A 24290-nucleotide genomic window follows, 5' to 3' on the forward strand; every position below is an offset into this window, starting at 1 on the left:
AGGGGAGGGCCGGTCTCGTCTCCCGGCGGGGCACCCGCGGCGGGGCTCCGCGCCCGGCGGGGGGACCACAAAGTTTTGGCGGAGGCTCGGCGGGCCGGGGCGGTGCCCGGCCGGGCCGGGCCGGGCCGGGCCGGGGCGGCCGGAGGGAGGGAGGGAAGGAGCGGCGGGGGGGGGGGGGGGGGTGTGTGCGTGTCTCCGCGGCCGCTCGTCCCCCTCGGCGGCTCACCTGCCCCCCGCGGGGGGGTGCCGGGGGCGGCGGCGGCCCCGCCAGGGCCCGCCTCCCCGGCCCGCTGCCATTAGCAGAGATTACCCTAAACACTTGCCGGTCGCCGCCCGTCTCCCTCCAGGCATTGGCGCGGCCGCCTGTCAATCAGGCCGGCGCCCCGCCGCGCCGGGGCTCCGCCGTGCCACAGAGACGAGCCGCGGCGGCGGCAGACGCAGCCCCGGAGCGGGGCCGCGCCGGGGGCCGGGGGCAGGCGGCGGCGGCGGCGGCGGAGGATGGAGGAGGAGATGCAGCCGGCGGAGGAGGGGCCCAGCACCCCCAAAATCTACAAGCAGCGGGGCCCCTACAGCGTCCTGAAGACCTTCCCCGGGAAGCGGGCGGCGCTGGCCAAGCGCTACGAGAGACCCACCATGGTGGAGGTGCCCCGCGGGCGCGGAGCGGGGCAGCCCTTCCCGCACGCCGCCGAGCCGCTGCCCTACGCGCCGCACGGCCCCTTCCCCAACGGGCCCGCCCGCCCCGCCGCCGCCCCCGGCGCTGCCCAGGGCCACCCCCGCCCGCCGCCCCCGCCGCCGCCGCCGCCGCCGGCCCCGAGCTCCTCGGGCCGCTACGGCCCCTGCCCGGCGGCGGCGGGGGGCGGCGGCGCGGAGCTGAGCGCAGGTACGCGCAACTCCTCTCCTCCGCCGCGCAACTTCGCGGGGCACTTCGCAGCAAGGCGGGAGCGGGATGGGGGCTGCGGGCTCCCCCCACACACACCCGCACCCACCCCTTTCCCGGGGGGGCTGGCCGTGGGCTTGCCCCCCCACCCCCCTCCCCCGCGGGGTCCCCCCCATCGGGGCTGGCGGCGCCGGGCGCCCCGGGGCCGGGCGCGGCGGGGAAAGGGGCGAGCGGGCGGTTGCGCCCGTCGATCGGGCATCGCTAAAGTTGCCGGGGGCGGGCGGGGCCGCTGCGGGGGCCGGGGCGGCTGCGGGAGCCGGGGCGGCGGGCGCTGCCCGACCGGCATCGCCCCCGGGGCGGCGGGAGGAGCGGGGCGGCGAGGGGGTCGCGGCCGCCGCCGCCGCCGCCGTCGGGGCTGTGCCGGCAGCCGCCCGCGACTTGGCGGGGCAAAAGCGCCCGCCGGGCGGTTCGCACCTGCGGGAGCGCCGCTGCCGTCTGCGGGGCGCGGGGGGGCGGGGGGGGGGCGGGCAGCCCCGGGCCGGCGGCGGCGGCGGCCGGGGAGGGCGGCGGGCTGGGGCTGGCTGCCGGAGGGAGCTGCTGGTAATGGAGAGGCTGCTGTTAAGGAGGTGGTGGTGATTTTAACAGAAAGAAAATAGATCGGCTGCTTGCCTGCACCGTTCTTCGTAAGATGCAGCGAGGAACGGGGAGACCGGGTTATTTTATTATTTTTTTTCTTTAAAGGTGTAAGATACCGAGATGCTGAACGCCTATCTTTCTTCTAGCGATGGCTTGGAGTTAAAAACCACGTAGATCTTGATACGCAGCCTAAATTTGGCATCAGGAAATGGGAAATTGCATCTTTAAGCAGAGTACAATCAAAAATGAATTACAATAAATCCTATATAATTGCATAGGTCATTCTCTTTAATGAGATTTTATTAACCTGACTGTCAAGCTTTTGAGTCAGGCAGATATTTTATCTTCTTCAACTGATAAAAGTGTCAGCTATAAACCACCATATAAATATTCATAAATCTACACATCTGTGGCAGCCTATCAGCATCATTCTTTTGGACATTAAAAGCATTCTAATTACTTTCTGTCTAGCAGAGCTGAAATGCTGCCTGTTATAGTATGTGCTTGGCAGGCATGATTGCTTTTGTTTGCCATCACAAATAGCAGCATCCTATTTTATATACTGATGGTCCAGAATATATTCAGGGTTTGACTGAACAGGATGAATATTATGAAGCACCATCTGGTTTTGATAACATCGGGTATATTAACTCATCTGTTAATTTTTGACACATCATTGATTTATTTATTTAGAAAAATTGGATCCTGTTTTGGTATGTTGCTGTTTGCCTTTGTAACAAATGTGATGACATTTCCTTACTAAACAGGGAGATATGCTAGTTAATAGGATATATGGCTATGTTTTAATGCCTGTTTTTGCTCAGAAGCAGCCGTGTGCTGGATGAATTTATCATGTCTTGTTACAAATAATTCAAGTACTTTACCAAAAAAGTTTAATACTTGAATAGATTAGCCTGAAAATTCACGGGTCTGACGCATAGTCCTGTGATCCGTGGCAGGAGGTCACGTTTTCTTTTTTCTTGAAATTACTTCCTATTTTAAATGCGCAAATGATGGTATTTCAGGGCGTGGGGGGGGGTTGTGGCCCACAATCAAAACACTGCCGATAAACGTGACACCTGCATTTCTTCACAGAAGCAGATTACACCATGGAAAACACTTGGCTGTCTGGTAGATGATATACGAGGCCATATTCAGAGCAAAGCCCTCTGGGCTTTGGTGAGCAGAAGTTTGGACTTTCTCCTGCCCCTGTAGACTGTAGTAACCGGGAGCTAGAGCAGGCTGCAAAGTTTGTCATTGATTCAGTCCTGTGCTAAAAAAAAAAAAGAAAAGAAAAGAAAAAAAAAAAAAAAAGATAGTTAAGGAACTGCTTTTAGTGCACTGAAGTTCTGTGAAGTCCCCGTCCCGTCACCTGCACATTAGACTTTACTTTTACTTCAGGTTCCTATATGGGTCCCAACATACCCTTCTCTCAGCTAAAACTTAAGTACAAAGCAGAACGGAACAGGAGAAAACAAACCAAAAACTTGCCACAGTGTGCAGAAGGGGGATTTTGTACAAGTTGTTACCAGAGGCTGGTAAAGCAAGAGGCAAGGTTTAGACCTCCTGGGTACTGTAACCCCTGAGGTGCGGGTGCTTTGCTGAGCGATGCGCCTGTCCTTCCTGCTCGGTGATGGAGAGACACCAGGTGCCTTGCGTTGGAGGAACGGTAGCACCGGTAAGCTGAGCGGGGAGCTGTTGAGGGTGAGCTAGTTGGAACCTCGAGGCCGTGTGCATGTGAAATACTTCCATCCCGTCATCCAGAGCCTTGAAATCCTCTTAACAAATGTGTGAGCCAATTTAATAGCTCAGGCAGCCGCTGGGGAAGCAGAGCTGGGATTTTGCCCCTGGGGAGCGGGAGCATTTGCGTGTGCTCCACGCACGGTCACCCTGTGCTTTGCCCAGCGCCCGCAGGGTCTCTGCCCACCCGGCTCCTGGTTTGCCCACAGCAGCAAGGGGCACAGGCTGGGCCCTTTCCAGAACACCTCTTGGCCAGAGGTTCCTCTCCCTAGTGGTGGGTGTTATAGGGAGGGAAGGATCCTTCCTTCCCTCAGCAGGTATCCAGCTGCAGGTCTGCTGAGTTGTCCTCCACAAGGCAGAGAGTCACCATTCGTGCCTTGCATAGTTTTCCCACCTAGCTTACCCGTGGCGCTTGGCGGGTGTTTACTTGATCGAGGGGGTGGAGGGCTGTAGATCACGGTTTTGTAGGGACACTCATTTCCTGAGTTCAGTTTCAGAGATTCCCCTCTTTTTGCTGACACCTCTTCACTTGTGCAGGCAACAGTGAGCAAGCTGGCTAGTTAAACGCCATTCCTGGGATGTCTCACTCTGCGCTAGCGGCTTAAATGCTTAATGCGGTTGATTCTTAATCTTCGGGCGTGACATTTCTGGCCCCTTGGGATTCAGAGCACCACGCTTGCTTTTGAGAGGGGGCACCTCAAAGGCAGCCACAAGTAAGGATGCTTCCATATTTTTGAAGCTTTTCCTAATGGTTAGAGCTCTTGCCAAGAATGAATGGTTTCTTCCTCAGTCCCTCTCCAAGAGACCACCCTGGCCTCCAGACTCCAGAAGAATTGCAGGAAGAGGTTGGAAGAAGGAGGAGAAGTGAGTGTTCTCCGCCCTGGAGCATGGTGAGGAAAGATCTAGCTTGAGATCCCATCTTGTAGGGAAGAATCCTGCAAGAGAAGTGTCGCCTTACAACGAGAAATGAGGAGCTGCAGTGCAACGCAAGCCTTCTCTCTCCCCTCTGGTGAATAGTGGTTACTCTGACCACTGCTGCTGCGGAGTAAACCACACAAACGGATGCATTCAGAGCACCAACGGATACCCATTTTCTCCCGTAAAATATTAAGTCTTTATTAGTCTATTCAGATTGTTTTCCTGGTATGAAAACAACTTGTATCTTTGTCTTTGGTAGTGGGTACATTAAACAGTGTCGTAGTCCACCAGAGAAACTCCTTTTCTTTAGGAAAGCGTGATGTAGACTTTATAGCGTGCCTTAAAATTTAAGATGGGCTTTCATGGTAAGCAGAGAAAGAAGAGCAGAGCAGTCTTAGAGGTGTTACTCCAGTGCCAACAACCTGGCATGTTTAACAACCAGTTAATAAAGCTCTATCACGCCCGGACAGAAGAAAATTTAAGTGAACAGAGGTGGTGAAGGTCATTATTTTGGCCTTAACCAAGAAGCTGGAAACCCCCATCTGGAAGTAGGTCTATCAGATCAGTACTGAACTGGCCAAACACTTCTAGTCTTCATCCACTGGACTGTCTCGGTGATCTTCATGCAAAATGCCCCATAAAGCATCACTTAGTCATGGTAGGTGTCATATGCTCTTGATTTTGTGACCCAAGCGTAGATATTTACAGCAGCGTTCATATCTAAAAACATAATGACAAAGTCTTATATGCATGGTCAGAGCCACTTGGGAGGTATAGAGCTGCTGCCCCAGGATCTGAATTAATGTGATGGTAATCTAACGAATCAAGAAATACAAACTATCAGGCGAGAGGGCTGAAACACTGCAAGGTGAAGAGCGAGATGATTGAAATTGTGAAGGAACCCAAACTTTGGAATCTTGCTGAAAATTTAATACCTATTAATACATTCCCTGCAAGGAAGAATGTATGGTATTCAGACCTACTCAATAGTTACAAAGATGACTTTTTAAACCAGCTGTCCAAGATTACAAAGGAGACTATGGAAAAGCCACGACCTGAATCCAGAGCCATTGAGACCCAACACAATGCCTTATTAATAAAGCTGTCTGGTCTAAGTATTGAAAAGATCCTCAGGTGTAGGAAAAGCTGATGTTATACCTGCCAGTCTTTCCAGATACATCGATGCATCAGAAAATGTAAGTCGTCAGGTTGAGTTTCAGAATTTTGGTCTTACTAAAACCCTGGTTTTAGTTTGGCAGTTGGATAGCTAAGAAGCCCCACAGTTTAGCATCAGTGAGAAAAAGATGTAAAGATGAATGCTGTATCTGGGAGTTGGTACCTGATGTGCCATATGATAGTATCTTCTGGTTGCTTGCGCTCTCAGATAAATCTAGTTAGGAATACTTACACTTTTAGCAATTTAATCCCGCTATATTACCACTTTATGGGCCTGATCCAGCAAGTCTACCTTCAGGCAAAAGTCTAGTTAAAGTCGATAGAAGTTCTGTATGACTGAAGACCGCGGGGTCTGAGACATTAGAATTACATGGTTGGTGAGCATCGTAATAAGAAAAAGGAATATCACAATAAGACTCTAATAAACTGTTTACACTGTTTTAGTCCAGTGCAGTCATTTCAATAGAACCCTCCTTTCCTAGAAAATACATACATTACATTAAGTCAATTAAGAATCATAGATCAGTGATTATTCAGTAGTAATCACATAAAAACAACTTTTTGTCATTTCTTAGTGATTAGACATTGCACAGTGCTTGCATTTCTAATTACAGTCAGTCCGTAAAAGCTAAAATCCCAGTTTCTACAATATATGCTAAATGGGCAGCATTTATTTTTATTTTTTCTCCATCACAAGAGATAACCTTGGTTATCATTTTCATTTAGGACTGTTCAGACTGTGGGTACGCGTACAGTTACTGGTGAAGAAGTCGCTTCAAAGTGGTACCTGCTTCAGCACTGAGCCAGATGTTTCCAGAACATGTGCTGAGAGCATCCCTCACTATTGCTGCCCAGCAGTACCCACAAAAAAAGCATTTGTGAATTTTTGTGCTAGCGTTTCAAAATAGCCCTGCCTTGTCATGACTTACATTTTTATATCTTTGAGTATGGGTTAAAGTTAAGAAAAAAACCCAGTAATTGCTGTTATTGTGTCTTTGTAGTAGATCTGATACCGAACTGAAGATTAAATCAATACTGTCATTTCTGTCTAAAATTTCGGTTACATTTCAAGCTATTATCACAGTGAATGTGCCTAATGCATTCAATTTCACAACAAAACTAATCATTAATTTTATCTTTACTGATGTTAGTGTGTATTATAGCATTCTTCAAAACTGGTATTTGAAATGTCAGGCTACTTTTTGCCGTATTTTAGGAGAAACCATAATATTAGAATAACATCTCTTACACTAATCTAATCCTTTTTCAGTTGTTTCATTCATATTGTGTCCGCTTGCAACAAGGATACGCAAAGAATGAGTAACTGTTTTGTCAGCAGGGACCATAATGATTAAAATACAAACAGTAAATATGACTTCAGGTCTGGAATCGGATTATAGGATTAAAATGAATGAAAAAACTGCTCTGTAGTAGGATTGCAAAGTTCCAATCAATATCATCCTGTAATAATTTTAAAGGGAAAATGTGGGAAGTAAAGAAATAAGGCAAAGAAAGCCCAACTTCAGGTCGTTGGTGATGCTTGAGTTTCTTGATTTTCTTTTGGTTTATCAGTCGGTCCCAGCTGGAAAGCTGCAATGTCACTGAGGTTCCATTGTTTTAATTTATATTACGTCTGTTGTGCTGTGTTATTTTGCACTTGCATCGTAAGGGTTAAAGACAGCTGGCCTTAGGTGAATGCAGTAAAAGGTAAGGAGGGACAGCAGGTACGGAGGCTGCAGAGCGCCTGGCACCCCACCAGCACCCACTTGCAAAGTGGGCAGCAGTGCCCGTGCCTTTCTGCCCTTCTGAGTTTGTAGTGTGGACAGGGGGCATCGCTTAACATTTTGGATCAAAGAGGTTGGAGAAATCCGCTCTGGTTCGTCCGAGCCCATCTACAAGGGGGTGGTGTGACTTGTTAGCACAGGAGGCTTGATTGTGAGGGTGCTTCAAGTGGTCTTGGGACCACCCCAGTCCTTCACGTGCCGGGGGGCTCTCTCTGCCTGGCCTTGGCAGCCTCGTCGCCCAGCGCCCCCGCCTGTGCTTGCTCTGTCCGCCTCACGTCCCTGCGCTTACGGTTCAGTCCTCGGGAGGTCCCATCCGTCCTCGGGAGGTCCCATCCATCCTCGGGTTTGTGCCGGGGAGGTCTCCTCCGGCTGCGTTCGAGGCCGAAAGCAGTTTTACGCTGCTTCAGCCCTGCCCTCTGTGCAGAGATCTGGAGGATGGTAAAAATGCAAATTCGCGTTGTTTCAAATATTCTTCAGGCCAGCTGTACTAACTTCAGTGTGAAGTCGATTTTACACCAGAAGGTGTGTCTTCTGGATTGTGGAGAGCACCATGAGAAGTGCCACCTCTTAAAGGCCTGAATTCCTAACGTTTCTGTTCTTTACTTATTATCAGTTTGATGAGGCTATGTTTTCATCTCTAGTGATGACGTCAAGATAAATTAAGGTCTGGGGTGCTTAGTCTCATGCATCTGTAGCAGGTTGCCTTTTCAAAAGTAAATGCATTTGTCACTTTCTAAAAGTCAAGCCTGCCTGAGAAGAGCTCTCCAAAATTGGCAGCGCTTAAACCTACCAGTCTTTTTTTTTTTAATCTCATGCAAAAAATGTTAGTTACATCTTTTCAGACACCTAGAGGAACTCGGCTATGAATAAGCTGAACATTTTTTAAAAGGCGTTATTTTTATTGGGGAACCTGACAGGTCGTACCATAAACGTCTTTGGTCATTTTCCACCTGGGTCCAAGAACTGTTACAGCAGCTTGAGCTATATACATAGACACTCCAGAAATGAACCATCCTACTATGTAGGTTTAGGTTGTAGCTGCTGTTGCTCCCTGAGACGTGACACCTCCTGTCATTAGAGGCCAGGCTGACTAGGTGCAGCATGGCATCCTTACCCTACTTCCAGAGCCGAGCTGCTGCCTCCAGAAACTGCTGCACAGCCCCACGTAGAGTTCCCTGATTACGTCCAGAGCTGCTTGGAGAGCTCTGCACTGCTCTCCCCCTGCGTGTTACTGGCCTGCCCTCAAATTCGTAGGAGGTCAGCAGGACAGAGAAAATTCCTCCCCTGACCAGAGCAGCTTCATGTTGTACATTTGATGCCTTCGTTTGGTGCAAGAAGAGGGTTTTGCCTTTATCACTCTTGAGTTGTTCTTGGACGTATCTGGAACATGAAGCAAAAGAAACAGAAGCAAAGTCCATAGAATTGGAGGTGGGTCGCGTGAAGTGTCCCACGCCCGATGTCAGGCAAGTGCAGCAAAGATGAAAGGGAGAAAAAACAAAGCTTGGAAGCCTCGTTGGAGAGGAGCAGGGCACAGGATGAAGGTGTAGCGCAAAGTCCTGCAAATATGTACAGGCAATGCCCACCAGCAGCTTGAAATAGGCTTCCAGAGAAGCACTTACTTGAACTTTTACTTGTAGCAAATTGGATGGAGTTTGTGTTTTCTTCCCCATTTCCCTGTCTTAATCCATCTGAAAGAAGATGGCGGTAAGCAGTGACTATCATCACAGTGCATTTCTGATTAACAGCAAGGGCACAAGGGCACTCTCAAAATAGAAGCAAAGTCGGGATTGTTTTAAATCACAGTGTTGCAGAAGTATTAAAGCAGAAGCCATAATTTTAATGTGTTCAGAAATAAAATGCATGCTACTGTAAACAGTTGTGTACATTCATCTAGCTGTTACTGCCTGGCATAACCTTTTGCATTAGGTTTCTGTGATTCATCTTTTCTTTTGTTGCAGAGAGTCGAATGATTCTGGATGCCTTTGCCCAACAATGCAGCCGGGTTCTAAGTCTCTTAAATTGTGGTGGAAAACTACTGGACAACAATCACCCTCAGTCCATGATTTCTTGTATAAAGCAGGAAAACCCAAATTATAGTGAAAGACAAGAGCAATGTCAGCTTGGGAAAATGGTCCATAGTCAGACATCAGACATTTTAGATATAGAGATGCAGTATATGCAAAAGAAACAACAAACCTCAGCCTTTCTGAGAGTTTTTACCGATTCCCTTCAGAACTATTTGCTTTCTGGGAGTTTCCCTTCTCAGAACACCTCATCAGTAAACGATTTTAGCCATCTGGCAGATGTGGATCCACTTTCAACCTCTCCAGTACACACTTTAGGTGGATGGACGTCTCCAGCAACATCTGAATCTCACGGTCACCCATCATCTTCTACACTTCCAGAGGAGGAAGAGGAGGAAGAGGAAGAAGGTTACTGCCCTCGGTGTCAAGAGCTAGAGCAGGAGGTAATTTCATTGCAACAAGAAAATGAGGAACTGCGTAGAAAATTGGAGAGCATTCCAGGTAAATAATCCCCTGCCATATAATACTGTCAGTCAGTGATAAAACTAGTTTGGGTGGTAGTTTGTTTTAAGTTCTAGTCATTTTTAAGGTCGTGATCGTAGTAATCAAACACTGGAATTTGTCTCCAGCCAAAATTCCTGTAGCTGTGCTCAGTGGAAAATTGTCTGCTGGTACTCATCCATATGAATCTTGAGTCCTAGGCTCGTGAGCTGTGTTCAGGATGGGGTGTACTTGTAATCCCAAATTGCAAATGTCAGGTGGTTTGTCACAGTAATTTCAAACATAGGCTTTTATACCTAATTATCTATCTTGTTCTTTAAGTGATATTGCGGCTTATAAACCAAATTCCCTTTTGTGACTCCTTTTTTGGTTACTTAAAGAAACTATTCAAAGTTACATCCATACTTTTAACTGAAATAGATTTGACTTTTACGTTGAACAGTATCTCTTAAATTGCTGTTAGCTCAGTGAGAAGTACCAATACATCTCCTCCCATTCATCTTCAAATAAAACCTGAAAAAAAAGCTTGACAACAACTTCCTCAGTTCAGCAATACCTAGCAGCCACAGGGAGAGAGAAAGCAGGCAGAAAAATTCCATCTAATAGAAACCCCTTCTGTGAAAAACTTCTTGTGCCCCTTTAAACTTACAACTTCTCACTGTTAACGTGCGCCAGGATACCTGAAGAGTGGTATTGGATAAGAACAAAGTATCTTGGGCCCATATCCTCTAAACTTTAAGCACAGGCATAAATACAGCTCAAATAATAATAGTAAAAGCAAATTGGAATTAGTAAAGTAAATAAGTATACAACATGCTTCTGACATGTATAAACACTAGGGAGCTGCCCCTTTGCTAGCTAAAGTTTGAGGTGCTTAGGCTAGATCCATGCAAAGTTAACTGAACTAATCCTGAAATGGCAGAAAAGCACAGATAATTTAGCATGAGCTGCAAGAGAGAAAATACTTCAAAGCTATGCTGACTATGCAGGAGGGAAGAAGGCAGTAACCAACTACTGCCCCAGTACGTAGGTGCAGTTGCAGTATCTGAGCAAAAAGCAAGCTGCAGTCTCCATAATTCTCCCCAGCTATCAGTGATGTATTATCCATTATTCGTATTACGTTGTGTTTTTCTTTTGTGCGTTGGTCCCTAGGGGTACCAGCAAATCCCGTAAGCATCATTGTTCAGTGCAGAGAAATCCCAAAATTTAGAATACTTCCCCCACCCCTGCCAAAATCCGGCGTTACCATAACTCGTGCACTCTCGCTAGATTCAGTAGTGGTTCATACGTCATGTGGAAGCACTGTGTGACAAAGGGAATCGTGTGGACTTCAACTCCTGCTGAGTCCTAGCTTCAGGTGCATAAGACCGAAAATGATCATCAGAGTCTATAATCTAACCTACAGCTTTCATTCAGTCACCTATATTGAACCCAGTAATCTTTCTGACTTTGACTAAAGCATAACTTACATTTGACTCAAGTAATGTCTCAGAAGGTCTCCAGTCCTGAGTTGGAGACTCTGGTGGGCAGTGGCTCTACCTCTTACCCTGACACTTGACTCCCATGGTTAAATACACTGGTGAACATGCATGCTTTATTCCCTGCCTGACTATCTGAAATCAGCTTCTAGCCATTGACTTTTTGCTCCGCTAAATGAAGTGCTGTATAGGACTTGGTGCTTTTTCTCGTTGAAGGTACTTACAGATTGAAAGGTGACTTGATTTCCATCTTAGGTAAACTAAGCAAACGGCTGTTTAAAACTCCTCAAATGAGTTGAATTCTTCTTTGTGGTTCTTTTCTCCCCTTCTGCTCATTTCTTTAAAAATCTAGGCACTGGAAATAAGTGCAATGTGTTCCTGTCTGCCTGAGCGAAGGTGAATAAGTCTCTTTGTTCCCACCCGCGGTTGCCCTGGTCATTTGGCGATCGGTTGTGCAGCTGAGCTGCTCACTCTGTGCGCATTTCTTCCTAGACGTGCATACTTTGTATTTGGCTGTGCTCATTTACTAAGTGATCCGGATTGCTTTGGCTGTCCTGTTTGCCCACTGTTTGCTGGTTCACCAGTTTCTGTATCATCCAGAATTTTTTTGATTGTTTTTAAATTAACTTTGTGATCCTGGTTGGAAATGTCAAATGGTATTGAGGCTGCTGTCAGTCCCTGTCGAGCCTTGCTAGAAACACATCTATTGATGATGATTCCCCCAATGACAAATACTTGAGATGTCGGTAGCAGGTTCTTAATCCATGTATGCTCTAGTCTACTGATGTGTGTTGCTGCTTTTGCAATCAGATCACTCATGGTACTAAGTTAAATGCCCTTCAGGAGTCTAGGTATATTACATCTGTTCAGCCCAACTTTTTCAAGCGAACCTATAATCTCATCAAAGAATGACAATCAGGTTAGTCTGACAAGATCCACTTTCCATAAGACTGTTTTGACTGGCATTAATTATATTCATATTCTTTAGCTCTTAGTCAATTGAATTCCATTGCGATTGCCTGTATTTTGCTAGGATTAATGCCAGGCTAAGCAGCCAGTATTTACCTGGGTCATCACAGTTACCCTTCATCTCCCTTTAAAAGAGAGATAAACATGCATAAGCATAGTCATTTTCCACCCCCCAGGAGTAATGAAACACCTTGTTAACAGTGGTTCAAAGGAAGCAGACAAATGTAAAATAAGCGTGCAAGGATGTATGACTTCATCAGCCAACATAAAATGGTCTTCAGATGCCTCTGTTGCTGTCTGGGTGATATATACAGATAGGTCTAAAGTGACCCGGGTGTTTGAGGAAGTGTTAAGAGCTCCAGAATGTGCCCTCAGATTTTGCTACGTGGTAGGACAGAGGTCTGAGCTCCCCAGGCAGTCCCACAGCCACTACTGAGCAAGGTTAATCAAAAATCAGCTAAAGGCAATGTCTGATTATCTTTGTCTCCAGTGCTGATTTTGCTCCACTGAGCTTCTGCCACCAAAGAAGCCGGCAGACATTTTTCTGTGACTTGAAATGCCCAACTCTGTATGTCAGCGGGTTCGACGCTCGCTCTCTGAGCACTATTTTTTTGCCCATCAAGACGTTGCGTGCCTTGGAAGGGAGCCAGAAAGCCCTCTGCAGAGGGTTTGCGTGTCGTTTGCCACCATCTATCGTCACATCAGCGTCATCTCAGAGCACGAACTTTCTTCCTTGCGCATTCATACACCTGACGCCGGGCGTCCGACGGGCCAGGCAAGGCGATGAGTGTGGTGGAGGAGCAGCTGTGGAGGCAGCTCGATGAGCGTGGAGGCTGCCATACTGTCCCATCAAGCCGCTGACGGAGCAGGTTTTTTGAGGTAGTGGGTTTCCCTCTCCTCCTTGAGGGAGGTGGGCTGGAGCTGTTCGGTGAGGCTGGCAGGGGACCCCGTGGGTCGGTGGGAGGCGTGCACCGAGCCCTCCCCGTGGGTGCTGAGGCTCCCACGAGCAACCCTGTCGACAGGAGATAAAGGCAGCAACCCCTCCCTTCTGCTCCCTAACCGTCTATGAATCATTTTATTCTTTTCCTGAAATACTTTGCCTTTTTTTTTTTTTTTTTTTTTTGACTTTCCATATGCAAAAGCCCTTTTAAAATCCATGAGAGTTTGCGGTCTAAAAATAGTTACCGCTGTACATCTCTGCCTCCAGCTCTGCAAAGCACCATTTGCATGGCTCACAAAGAGACTACCGGGAAGAAGAGTGTTTTCTCAGCAGATGTAAAGGCAACGACTTTTTTTTTAGCGAATAGTATACAAAACATATCCTTCTGTAGCTTTTGGACACAGAAAATAAGATTTTTCTGTTTTCAGGACTCTGCCCTGTTGCTGTAGAAGCCTTCCAGTCCTGTAGGATCTTTTTGCCCATAGCCTAGCATCACTCTTTGGCAGATCACCACTGGAGAAAAGCGATTACATGGGTGAAGTATTGCATATGTTTTGGTTGTTGGGAGTTTTTTTCTCAGAATTTGATTTGACTGAAACAATACTTAAAATTTGTGTGAAATCTTAATTGCTTCAGCTATGGAATAAATGAAGAAAAATTCCTATTTCAGTGCTTTGGTTTTGAAGCAATGTGACATCTTGCATTTTGTGCAGTTTTCCCCAATATTTTTTTTTTTTTTAAGGCAAAAACATTAACTGAACATTTTCAGTTTTCAGTTCAACTGAAAAAAAGAGAAACGTTTGCATTCAGTGTGTTATTTTGTCTTGTTTTGAAAAATACTTAAAGATTAGATAATTCCTGGAAGGAGTTTGGCAAACTTGTCATTGGCTCTTTAAGGTTTTGAGACCGTCAAGAACAGAGCAAAGTAATCCGTCTATATGAGGAGAAAAATGTCTCCTAATCTCTTTCCTCTGTATAAAAATTACTAGGGCTGTGATACATTCCCAGTAGTAAAATTAAAGACTTATTTGTGAGACTGCATGTAAGACCTGGATTTAGACCCTCTAATATATAGGGATATTAAGCAGTTCTCCTTCGCTATTGTCAGCAGCATTTTCTCACAGCTTTCAGCCTAAAAGGGAGAAAATATTTCCAGGTGGTTAAAGCAAAGGCCAGGAGTCATGAGTGAGGGTTTGCCTTCGGGTGCTCCGAGCTTTGCTTCATGGTTTTGGGCAAAACAGCCTGAAAGTAGTGAAAAGGTACAAATAAGTAAGGGGAAGCAGTGTGTGATAAATACAGTAATTATTCTTACCTTATTGGCCCAGCAGCAAAAAAATACTCCAGCAACCTGCAGGAGAATGGGGGTGAAAAAAACCCTCAAATGTAGAGAGGTGGTCACCTACAGAGGCAACATTCGTGGTGGCTGGAAGTAGCCAAAGCAAAGCGGGATTTGCAGGTAGAGTTAATATCAATGTAATTGAAAAAGTCAGACAAGTTTTCCAGAAGGTTTTGTGTGCCCAAGGCTTGACTCTTTTTTCCTGACTATATCGGATGATCTAATAAAAGATATTACTTTTCCCTACAAATCCTGTCTCCTTTATACTTTCAGAGCATTGCATTTCCAAAGAGCCTACCACAGCAGCAGCGTAGATAAAGCAGCCATCAAGGGTGATGACGAACACTTTTTCATGTCTTTTCTTTTTTTTTGTCCTTTTTCTTGATGTTCACATTTAACCACTTCTTTGGTTTCCCTTGATGTTCTGGATGTTTTGGTCTGATCTCTGGCCTCGTTCTGCTGTTCAGCTTCAAAGCGTGAAGTTACTTCGGAAAGAGAGAGCCTCGAGCGCGGTTGCCCAGTGTTTGGCACGAGAACCCCTTTGAATTTGCAGCACGGCTTTGCTTTTGCAGCTTGGGGGTGCCAGCTTAGTTTGCAAAACCAGCCTGAGTACAAAAACTTACTGAAACACGTAACTGCAGCAGACCAGGGCTTTATCAATCTGTTTTCTCGATGCTTCCGGGTAAAAACCTGTGAGAATTTGGGGGGGCAGGTTTTTTAGCCTACCTTGGGGAGCAAAAGCTGGTGGAAGTTTTGCAGGGAGCTGCGGTTCAGCCTGGCGAGGCTGAACTCCCCAGTCTCAACTTTGGTTTGCGTTTTGCAAGTCAGTATTTGGCATTTTAGTGACACAAACTGCTGTCCCCCCTCACCAAGGGCTCCTTGGTTTCCCTGTTAGTTATCAGCAGTATAAATGTGTAGAGCGGTTTACAGGGGAGGTCCCTGCCTGAAGACTTCATGGCTGAAAGGGAGGCCAAGAAGAGGTACCTTCTATTAAGTAGAAGGAAAGTGAGGGAGCACAGACAAAAAATAAAAGCCACAGGAGCATGTGGCAGCATCGCTTAAATGAGAGATGCACAGATGCCTTGTTTTATGTCTTTTCTTCTGTTGTTTTGGCAGAGGTGTACATCCCAGGGGCGTATGGAAGGGGCAGATTCTTTCTTCTTTCTGGAAGAAATATTTTTGCAAAAGAAAATGAAAAGAAATACAATGGCTTTTGAGGTGCAGTTTAACAGAAGTAAGACGGTTTTCCACTCCACCTGGAAAACACAACTGAGAGGGATTTTAAAAGTAACGGGATATTTGCTATAATTTTTACTTCCTTTCCTGCTTTTGGCAGGCACGTAGGTCAGTTTAGCCAGTCTTTAACACCCTTCTGCGTGTAGTGCCACTTCTTCTGATTTCCGCTGGCTGCTCTCACTACGAACGGGTGCTGGTTTTATTTTACCATCCAGTTACAAACATCCAAATTTGTAGGGCCTTGAGTATCGAGATCAGTTCCTCTTTACTAACGCCCATCTCTCCTTGCCCCTTGCTCTTTTTCCAGCTCATCGCACCCCAACAACTTGTCTTTGCAGCCTGTCCATGCAGCTTTCACTGGCTTTCAGCTGACTATTGAAATAAATGAGCGTATGAGCTAAAATAATCCTAGCCATGTTATATTGCACACTTGTCCAAATCTCAGGCAGAGAAAGCATCTCCGTTAATGTTATAAGAAATTCATACTGCCATGTAGTTCGTCAGCAGGTTCCCTATCATTTGTTACATCTTTTTGACAGTCGAGCATCAATTTAGAAGTGCCCTGCAATGAACTCGGAGTGAAGCATCGCTCAAGGTCAAGCAAAGGAGGACGCGTTGCAATGCTGAGCCAGTCCTAACTAACAGCTGCCAGTCTGAGCGGGGTGCGTGTAGATGTACACCCTTCCCAATTCTCCTCCCCACTGGCGAGTCAGAAGTAAATGGTCTTGAGTGCTAAGGGATTTGTCTTCTGTTGTGCAAAACACCAGGAGGAGCCCTAGCCAGCGTCGGCTACAGAGCACAGAATTTCATTAATGAACAGAATAACCAGATTTCTTACTGTCTGCTTATGGGGCTGAGGCCACTGCGGGGGGACGCGTGGCCGAGCTGGGGTTGAGGCATCCCTTCTCGCTAGGGCTGTCTGGTGCAGCGGGAGAGGTTGGAGATATACCTTATTTACCTTGGAGATACGCCTTATGTACAGCAAGCCCAAGTATCTCTTCATAGCGCTGTGCTTTGGCAATATGAACAGCCCTGGAGTGTGTCACACTGCAGGCCACGTTTGGGGGAGGATAAGTGAGAGCCCTCATTTTGACAGATACCAATACAAGTGATCGTGGCCCAATAACATTTATAATAAGCAAAAACCCAGCCCACACCAATAATAAGAGATGTTCTTGGCATTTGGTAAAAAGTTGGAAAGAATTATTAGAGCCAAAGGTTAAAAAAAAGAAAGAATGAGTGGGTGGTAACTGAGAAACTTGAAAAGCATGTTGTTTAATGCCCAAAAGGACTATCTAGGAGGAAAAGTTTCATGCTGCTTACAAAACTAACCAGCTTAGAGGGAAAGCGAAGGAACAGTTTGAAACGTAACAAATGGTGTAGAAGGGAAGTTGATGGTGATGAGTAAAAAGCAGAGGTTAGGATCAGTGGAAAATTAATAATTAAAATTAAACCTGGAGCACTCTGTTGAGGAGGCATTCTTTCCCTGGCAAATTAAAGGAGAAATATGGCATCCTAATAACAGTATCGGATGATTATTAGATGGAAATAGTAGATTATGTCAATAATATGGAACTGCTCATTGAGTATTTCTGTTCTGGTACTTGTGAAGAGTAAAATGATGCAGTCACACCAATATGATGATGATGGTAAGCAGGTAGAAATGTTTTCTGTTTCCGCCGTAACTCTGTGTGTCAGCACACACTCAACAGTGGCTTCAGGTGGGACTGCAACCTCAGCTGTCTGCCGCAACTCCCTCCCAGCGTCGGGACAGCTGAAGAGCTTGTTGGTCGGCGCCAGGTTTGCCAGACTTCGTAGAAACCATAAAGAGATGCTGATAGCAGCCCAGGTTGTAAGGCAGAGTGGTTCAAGAGTGGAGTCAGGAGTCCCTCTTTCAGAGACTGGCATCGCCAGGAGAGCCGCAGCACAGGCCGCCGGGAGCAGTAACTGCTTGGGCACACCAGCTTTTCATCCACAAGTGCACATCACCTTATTGCCAAAAGCATTAGGCAGCTGCTACCAAAGCATGATGTTTTCAGATCATGAGATATGGACAACTCATTTCAGGAGCTAAAACAAAAATGAAGGTGGATAAAGAGGACTCTGACGATGATTTTCTTTATGTTTTTGAATATTTGGGATGCTCCAGAAGACTGAAAGATGCAAATACTGTATCATTATTTTTTTTAAAAGGACACGTGAGATGTCCCGGATCATTGTAGGTTCATTGGCCTTATACTGAGCCCAGACAAACCGATTGCACAGCTGATGGCGGCTTCAATTAATAGAGTACTAAAAGAGAATAATGGAGTTAGTACCAGGCAACATCTTGCCAAATTATGGTTTTGATGAGGTGAAACGTTCGGTTGATGGAGGGTACTGCAGATGCTCAGAGTGTTACATAACATTATATTACAAAAAGTGATTTTAAAAATGCAAATATGTTTGTATTCAGGAGACTGCCATGATGCAGTTGAATTTCTGGAGGGATTCTTTGTGAAACTGTTCACAGCCCATGTTTTTAATACTTTCATCGATGAAAGAAAGCATACAATCATTGCTCGTAGCTTGCAAGCAGCGCAGAGGTAGCAGTGAGTGAGGAAGATGAGAGGTGACAGACTTGGCTGAACACGGTGCAGAATTACCATGTGTTGAGGCACAGAGAACATCGCTCTACTTGGTTTCAGCCCCTGGGAAATGGACTCTGAGAAAGGCTCTTGGAAGATGTGGTGGCTTCCTGGCCGAGTGTTGATGCACAGCGTGGCCAAAAGGGTTGGCATGGTCTTTGGATGTACAGACACGTAAGTAGGTGTAGGGACTCTGCTTTTAGCTTGAGCCCAGCATCTCGGGAAGGTCAGTGTTGAGCTTAGCAAAGAGAAGACAGAGAAATGACTTCACCACTAACTATAAGTTCCTGACAGGTGACGGGCATTTTCTTTTTTTTTTTTTTTTTTTTCCCAAAGAATTTGTAAAACCCAGTTGAAGGAAAACAAAATGCAGACCTGAAATAAGGTGTATGTTTCTGAGGGTAAAATAGCACACACTGTAACAACGAGCCAAGGCTAGAAGCTGCATCGCTGGGAGATGACGACTTGAGTTGTACTGTGTTTTACCCGCTGGTACTGCGCAGTGGAAAGAGGATTTAGTCTGGGGCAGTTGCTGCGCTGTGTGGCAGGTCAGCTTTTGTCATCGGCACAGTCGGTGGCCACCACGCCATTCAACTATTTATTAGAAATCAGGATACTCCGCAGAGAACGCTGTGACAAGCTATGCCGAAGCAGCACTTGTTACAGCGTACGGATGCCTAGAATAACAACGAAGCCTTGTAACTTGGATCAATAAACAACGAAGACCTGCCACCTCTTACGTGTGTCCTGCTTAGTCACCGCCTAGCATCTTAGCAAGACCAGCCTTCCCCAGCATGCTCAGTCAGTCCCCTGTACCACCTCCTCCTCACCCTTTAGCTCCCGCAGAGATCTCGCTCGTCTCTCACTCGCTGCAGGCCAGGTCACTTTCCCACCTCCAGCGGCACTGGCACTTTCAGAAAGTAAAGGCCATGGGAACTTCTTCTTAGTGGGCAGGAAAATTGCTGCCTCCCCGCAGGCTTTCTGCTAAATCATAACAAGCGAGTGTTATTTCGACATTAGCGTCTTTCCCATTGGTTACTGTAGGCACAGATCGCTGTTGGTGTTGTCAGTGGTAGTGGGTACGTGCGTAAGCCTGCAGAGAATCCGCTCTGGCGGTTATGATCTTGTTAACTCTCTAGAGACCACATCAAAGTCAAAGAAATACAAAATAAATAAGCTAGCAGGTTTAAATGATTTTTCATCCTCGTCGTTGGGAGCCGCAGGCTCTTGAAAAGTTACGTTTGCAGCAGGTTTGGGAGGAAACGATTGCTCTTATCTCTTGGCAAAGAGAATATTTGCAGAGCTATGAGGGACACGGAAGCAAAACTGAAGCTTTGACTCTCAGCCTCGTGCAATTCTCTTTGTGTCTTCCTTTAGGCTTCGGTTAATATGGCAGCCCAAGAAGCCTGGCTTTGCAAGTAGCATCTGGTGTTTGAAAGGCTGAGGTTATTTGTACCAACAGCAAACTGTGATGTACGGTGGCTTTACAAGTCAAAAGTGCTCAGAGTCCTCCAGTCACTGGAATGAGAACAAAATCATACAGTTTTGTGCTCGAAACCTTACTGCTTTTATGAATATAGAAGTATTTATAAGCTTCAGCCAGCTTTTAATACCTTCGTATTTCTCACCAGTAATGAGAAAGCATTTTATCAGCAGAATACCATCAAAGTTAGAGCTGTACTTCATCTGCTGGGGACACAACGGGTTAAATAGTTTCCTGTTGTCTTCTCGCTTGTGCCCCATCCCTTTGGAAGAACATAGCTAAATACATGTCTGGATAGTCTGCGGTGAAATTACTTACTGTGGGTAAAATCCATCCTGCTGTGAGATCAGCTCCTAAAAATTAGAAATTTTTGATGCATTATATTCTGTTCCCTTTTAGGCCCCACGTTGTTCCACATAATTACAGGTAATAGTACCAAGTATGGCTGAGAGCCATCAGGTGATCACCAGGGACTTTTGCTAATAGAGATAACCAGAAAAGCAAGTGCAAATCTCACAGTTTTGAACACAGCTTCAGGGGGACCAAAGAACTCGGAAGCTTCCAGGTACTGCTGATGCTTTGGCAACTCTGGCTTCAGTGAGCTTGCTAAACGAAAAGCGACATGTTTAGAGAGGGCAGGAAAAGGATACTTCACAAGTATCTCTGATTTCCCAGGTATCACTGAACTCTCCTCCAAGTCCAAGTGTCGGGCACCTTTCAGGCACTAGTACAATCACCCATCATAGCCTCTTCATCCTTACTGTCACCTCGCAGGAGATGCCGGGATCTCACAGGAGATGCTGGTTGCCCGCAGTGATTTCCGCCTGGGTGGGAGGTTTTGCTGACTTTGTCACAGGGTTTCTGGCGCTGCCCAGGGCAGTGAGCCTTTGAGATCCTTGTGCCTCTTTCTTGGACACCTACTTAATCAGAGAGTAAGCTGTGCATGGGCGTTCCTAGTTTAATCTTCATTTTGGATATGCCAGACAGCAAACACATACAGAGTGTAAGAAAAGAGTCTTGAAATACAATCTTACCCTTCATACACCCATACACATGGAAAATAAAAAAACCCCAAACTTTTCTTTTTCCCACATGTGCTTTGCTGTATGTAAAAACGGGGGGGGGGGGGGGGGAGGGCAAATTGTTTTTTTGCCACAACTTCTTACAAATATCCAGTGTATTAAAATGTTACCTGTGGTTATTTTTGTCCTTTATTCCACATAAGAACTTGTATTGAATTTTTTGATTGCTGCTATACACTAAATACACAGCTTCAATTACAGGAAGGCCACAGAACATGTTGGTGGGACTATTAAGTTTGACTGCCCTTTTGACTTTTGCAGAATTGAAACATTTCTGAAACCACCCGATGATACTTAAAAGTGCTTTGCTTCCTACAAAAAAAAAGCATCCAGGCTCTCTTGCTCATATGGCAGTGTCACTGTGTGGCAGCTACACTCCCTAGAGAAGCTGCCCTGGTCTAGCAATAAGCACTGAAGTCACTGGAGGAATAAAACATGTACGAGTCACTTGAAATGCTAACTTTTGCCTGAAGCATAACCGCTTAACCTCCTATGGCAAGATGTGATACATCAAATGAAACAGGAGTAAATAAATACACTGGTGGGTCGTCTTTACGGAGAAGTTGGCATGGGGTAAAATGACATAGGAATTTATTATTCATATCGGGCACTTTGCATGACTTCTGTATGTGGTCTGCTGGATGGAACACCGCTTAGCCCTTAGTAAAGAGTCTGTTTTGTAGAGAGTAAAGGTGGTTTGCACCCTGTCTGCCTAGACAGGGGAACAGTTGCTGCGCAGTGTGAATGCCCAGGAAAGTGCAAAATACCTGTAAATCCTACCTTGAGACATTCTCGGTGATTTCAGTGCTTGCTTTCAGATTGCCAGCTTAAGATAAAGCCCAAAACATCACATTTTTCCAGGTGTAAAGGCTGAATGCCAAGAAATAATTAAAAAAAAAAAAAAAGAAAGAACACAAATCTTTTTTCTGGATTTTTAGTTGAAGCTAAGATTATCTCTGAATATTTTACAAAAACAACCCATATGAAATGTGAGTGATAAGGTACCTTAAAAATGATGCTTATTTAGTCTTGCACAAATCAGTCTTAATGTTGGGTTAATATCTGTTTAATTCTCCTATGGTGTTTCAGGCTCAGGAGAAAAGCACTGTATCTCAAAAATACTCCAGAGTTAATCAGGGATGTGGCAGCATCTGCTTAAGAGAGACCCATAATTGAATCATCCCTAATTAACCTATCACCTCAGCAGAAGGGAATAGGATGTTGGTACCACTACTGAAATGGATGAGAGTGATGGGAATGGAAAGGAGGGGGGAGGATGAGGGCAAGAGAAATAAAGCAATTTGCCTAACACCTAGTTTTATAACAAATTTGGGAGGAGGGAGGGAAAAGGAATTAAAGTGTATGAATCATTAAATCTGTTCAGTATAGTTAATCAGACTGTAGTTTCAAAAACATTTGAGCATATTTACATGTTAATCAGTGCATGATTTAAGTCCAGGAAGTGTTTTCTCCTTTGTATGGTTTGGGCTGCTTATAGTATTTACAGATTTTTTTCTTATTATCATTACTGCTGACCTAATTTGTATTTGTAATAATTATAATTTCAAACTAGGAAAAAAAAACCTTTGAAAATAGTGGGCCGAAAATAAAAGCGATATCAGAGATCTCAACGTAGGAAATAATACAACATCCATCGTATATTTATTGAATGAAATATCTGCACAAATCAAACTGAGTAGTATTTCCTATTTGAAATAAATCTCACAGACGTACAAAACAGATCCTGAGGAACACTGCTTGATTTAATATTGTTGCTCTATTTTGTGCTAGATAGCTAATATACAGTAATTGCAATTTGTTTTATGCAGTGCCCTGCCAGACTGTTTTAGATTATCTGAAGACTGTGCTTCAGCATCACAACCAGCTTATGGTACCACAGCCAACAGACCATCCGACTGAGGTAGTATACAGTGAAGACAACCTATATCTCTTTATGTTTGACAATTCATTGAAAACATGTAGGCAAATAAATCAGTAGGGGCTGGAAGAATATCTTTAGTAGTAAAAGTATGTAAAATCTATTATTAAACTGTCATTCTTAGGTACAGTAATCCCCCAAATGGAGGAGATTCATCACTAGTATAATCCAGGATGACTTTACCGAGCAGCACGTAACTCCCTCCATCGGCACCAGCTGCGCTTGCCTTGCTTTGGGCAGTTTTTCTCTCACCTTCCCTCAGAAACCTCGTTTTTGTGGGTAGACCTTAGGCTAGGGCTAGCCTGGTGAGAACTGCAGCTGAGCGATTGACAGCGGCCACCGTGGCAGCTGCTGGTGGGCAGGGGCTGCAGCCCGTGCGCGGGGAGTACCAGCACGCCGTGTGTATGGACGCAGGCAGGCGTGCCTACACAGGTAGTATAGCTCTAATGCAGCCCTGAGGTGGTTAACACTAAAATATACGTTTCCTTCATTTTGCAGACAGACCCAAATATAGACTTCTGCAAGGCTTTGGAGTGCTCTTGCTTTTCAGAAAGCATCCCAAACAAAATGTTGAGTGTTGACAATTTTATGCTTGATACAGAGTTTGGGGATTTTTGTAATTGTGTTCTGTTTAAAAGTGCTGCAGTGAAAAAGCAGGAAATTTCCTGTCTTCCTCTTCTCTAGAAGATAGATGTATAGATTTATCTATCAGCTCTAGTGTAACTCACGTGAATTTTGCTCCAGTGTGTTTCTATCCAGGCTTGTAAAAATGCCTCAAATGAAGTGGTTTTGCTGAGACTGTTCTAGTTTAGACCGTCTGTATTTGAGGCTCCTGCTGTGCATGTTTTTGTGTATGTAGTGTATACGTGTCGCTACCCATTATTCATGGAAACAAACTGAGGAGAGGGAAGACTTCGGTCAAGTCTGACCTCCCTTTGCACATCAATGAGATGTAGTGCAAACCTCACGTAGTCCAACTTAGCGTAGTTTCAGTGAAGATGCTTTGCAGCCGTTCAGGGTGCGCATCACTGCTCCTCCATTCATTTTTTTCCTGTGCGAATTGATATATACATATATAAATTTATGTTTATATATATCATTAGCTGTTATCACTGAAATATATTCCAAGGATTCATTTTGCTTTTTTTAATGCTCTTTGGCGTAACTAAAATTTTCAAGCACTGTAAAAACTGAGGCTGCTCTGTAATGTCCCACATGGAATAACTTGTCGTGATGTGACAGAGTTTTTTTATTCAATTAAACACATAGATGCTAATCTTTTATTCATAAGCTTAATCATGTACAAATACAAGCATGAACACATGTGTTCTTTGGTTCTTCCTTCAGGGTCTGCTTATTTCATTTCTGGAAGGTTTTCTGTTTGTTTTAGTGTAATGACTGCTGGACACACCAAACTGCATCATATATTTACCGAGAATCTTTTGCCCAGAAGTGCTTTACTTTCAGAGGAAGTAATGAAAGTATATCTGTAGCGGGAACCCAGCAATTGTTTAACAGGGTAGCATAACACTATATCATGCCTT

General features: G+C 45.4%; 1 protein-coding gene across 2 annotated transcripts in view; it reads left to right on the top strand.

The window, feature by feature from the left end:
• The first annotated feature begins 405 nt into the window (after positions 1 to 405).
• BEND4 (BEN domain containing 4) overlaps positions 406 to 24290 on the top strand; it is a 33413-nt gene continuing 9528 nt past the window's right edge. For both annotated transcript variants that reach the window (XM_049834646.1, XM_049834654.1), the window contains exons 1-3: positions 406 to 880; positions 9090 to 9656; positions 22637 to 22728. In XM_049834646.1, the coding sequence (XP_049690603.1) occupies positions 499 to 880; positions 9090 to 9656; positions 22637 to 22728 (1041 nt within the window). In that variant the 5' untranslated portion in view covers positions 406 to 498. The remainder of the gene's footprint in view (positions 881 to 9089; positions 9657 to 22636; positions 22729 to 24290) is intronic.

Source organism: Accipiter gentilis, chromosome 3 (genome assembly GCF_929443795.1).
Source record: "Accipiter gentilis chromosome 3, bAccGen1.1, whole genome shotgun sequence".
Taxonomy (NCBI): Eukaryota; Metazoa; Chordata; class Aves; order Accipitriformes; family Accipitridae; genus Astur; species Astur gentilis.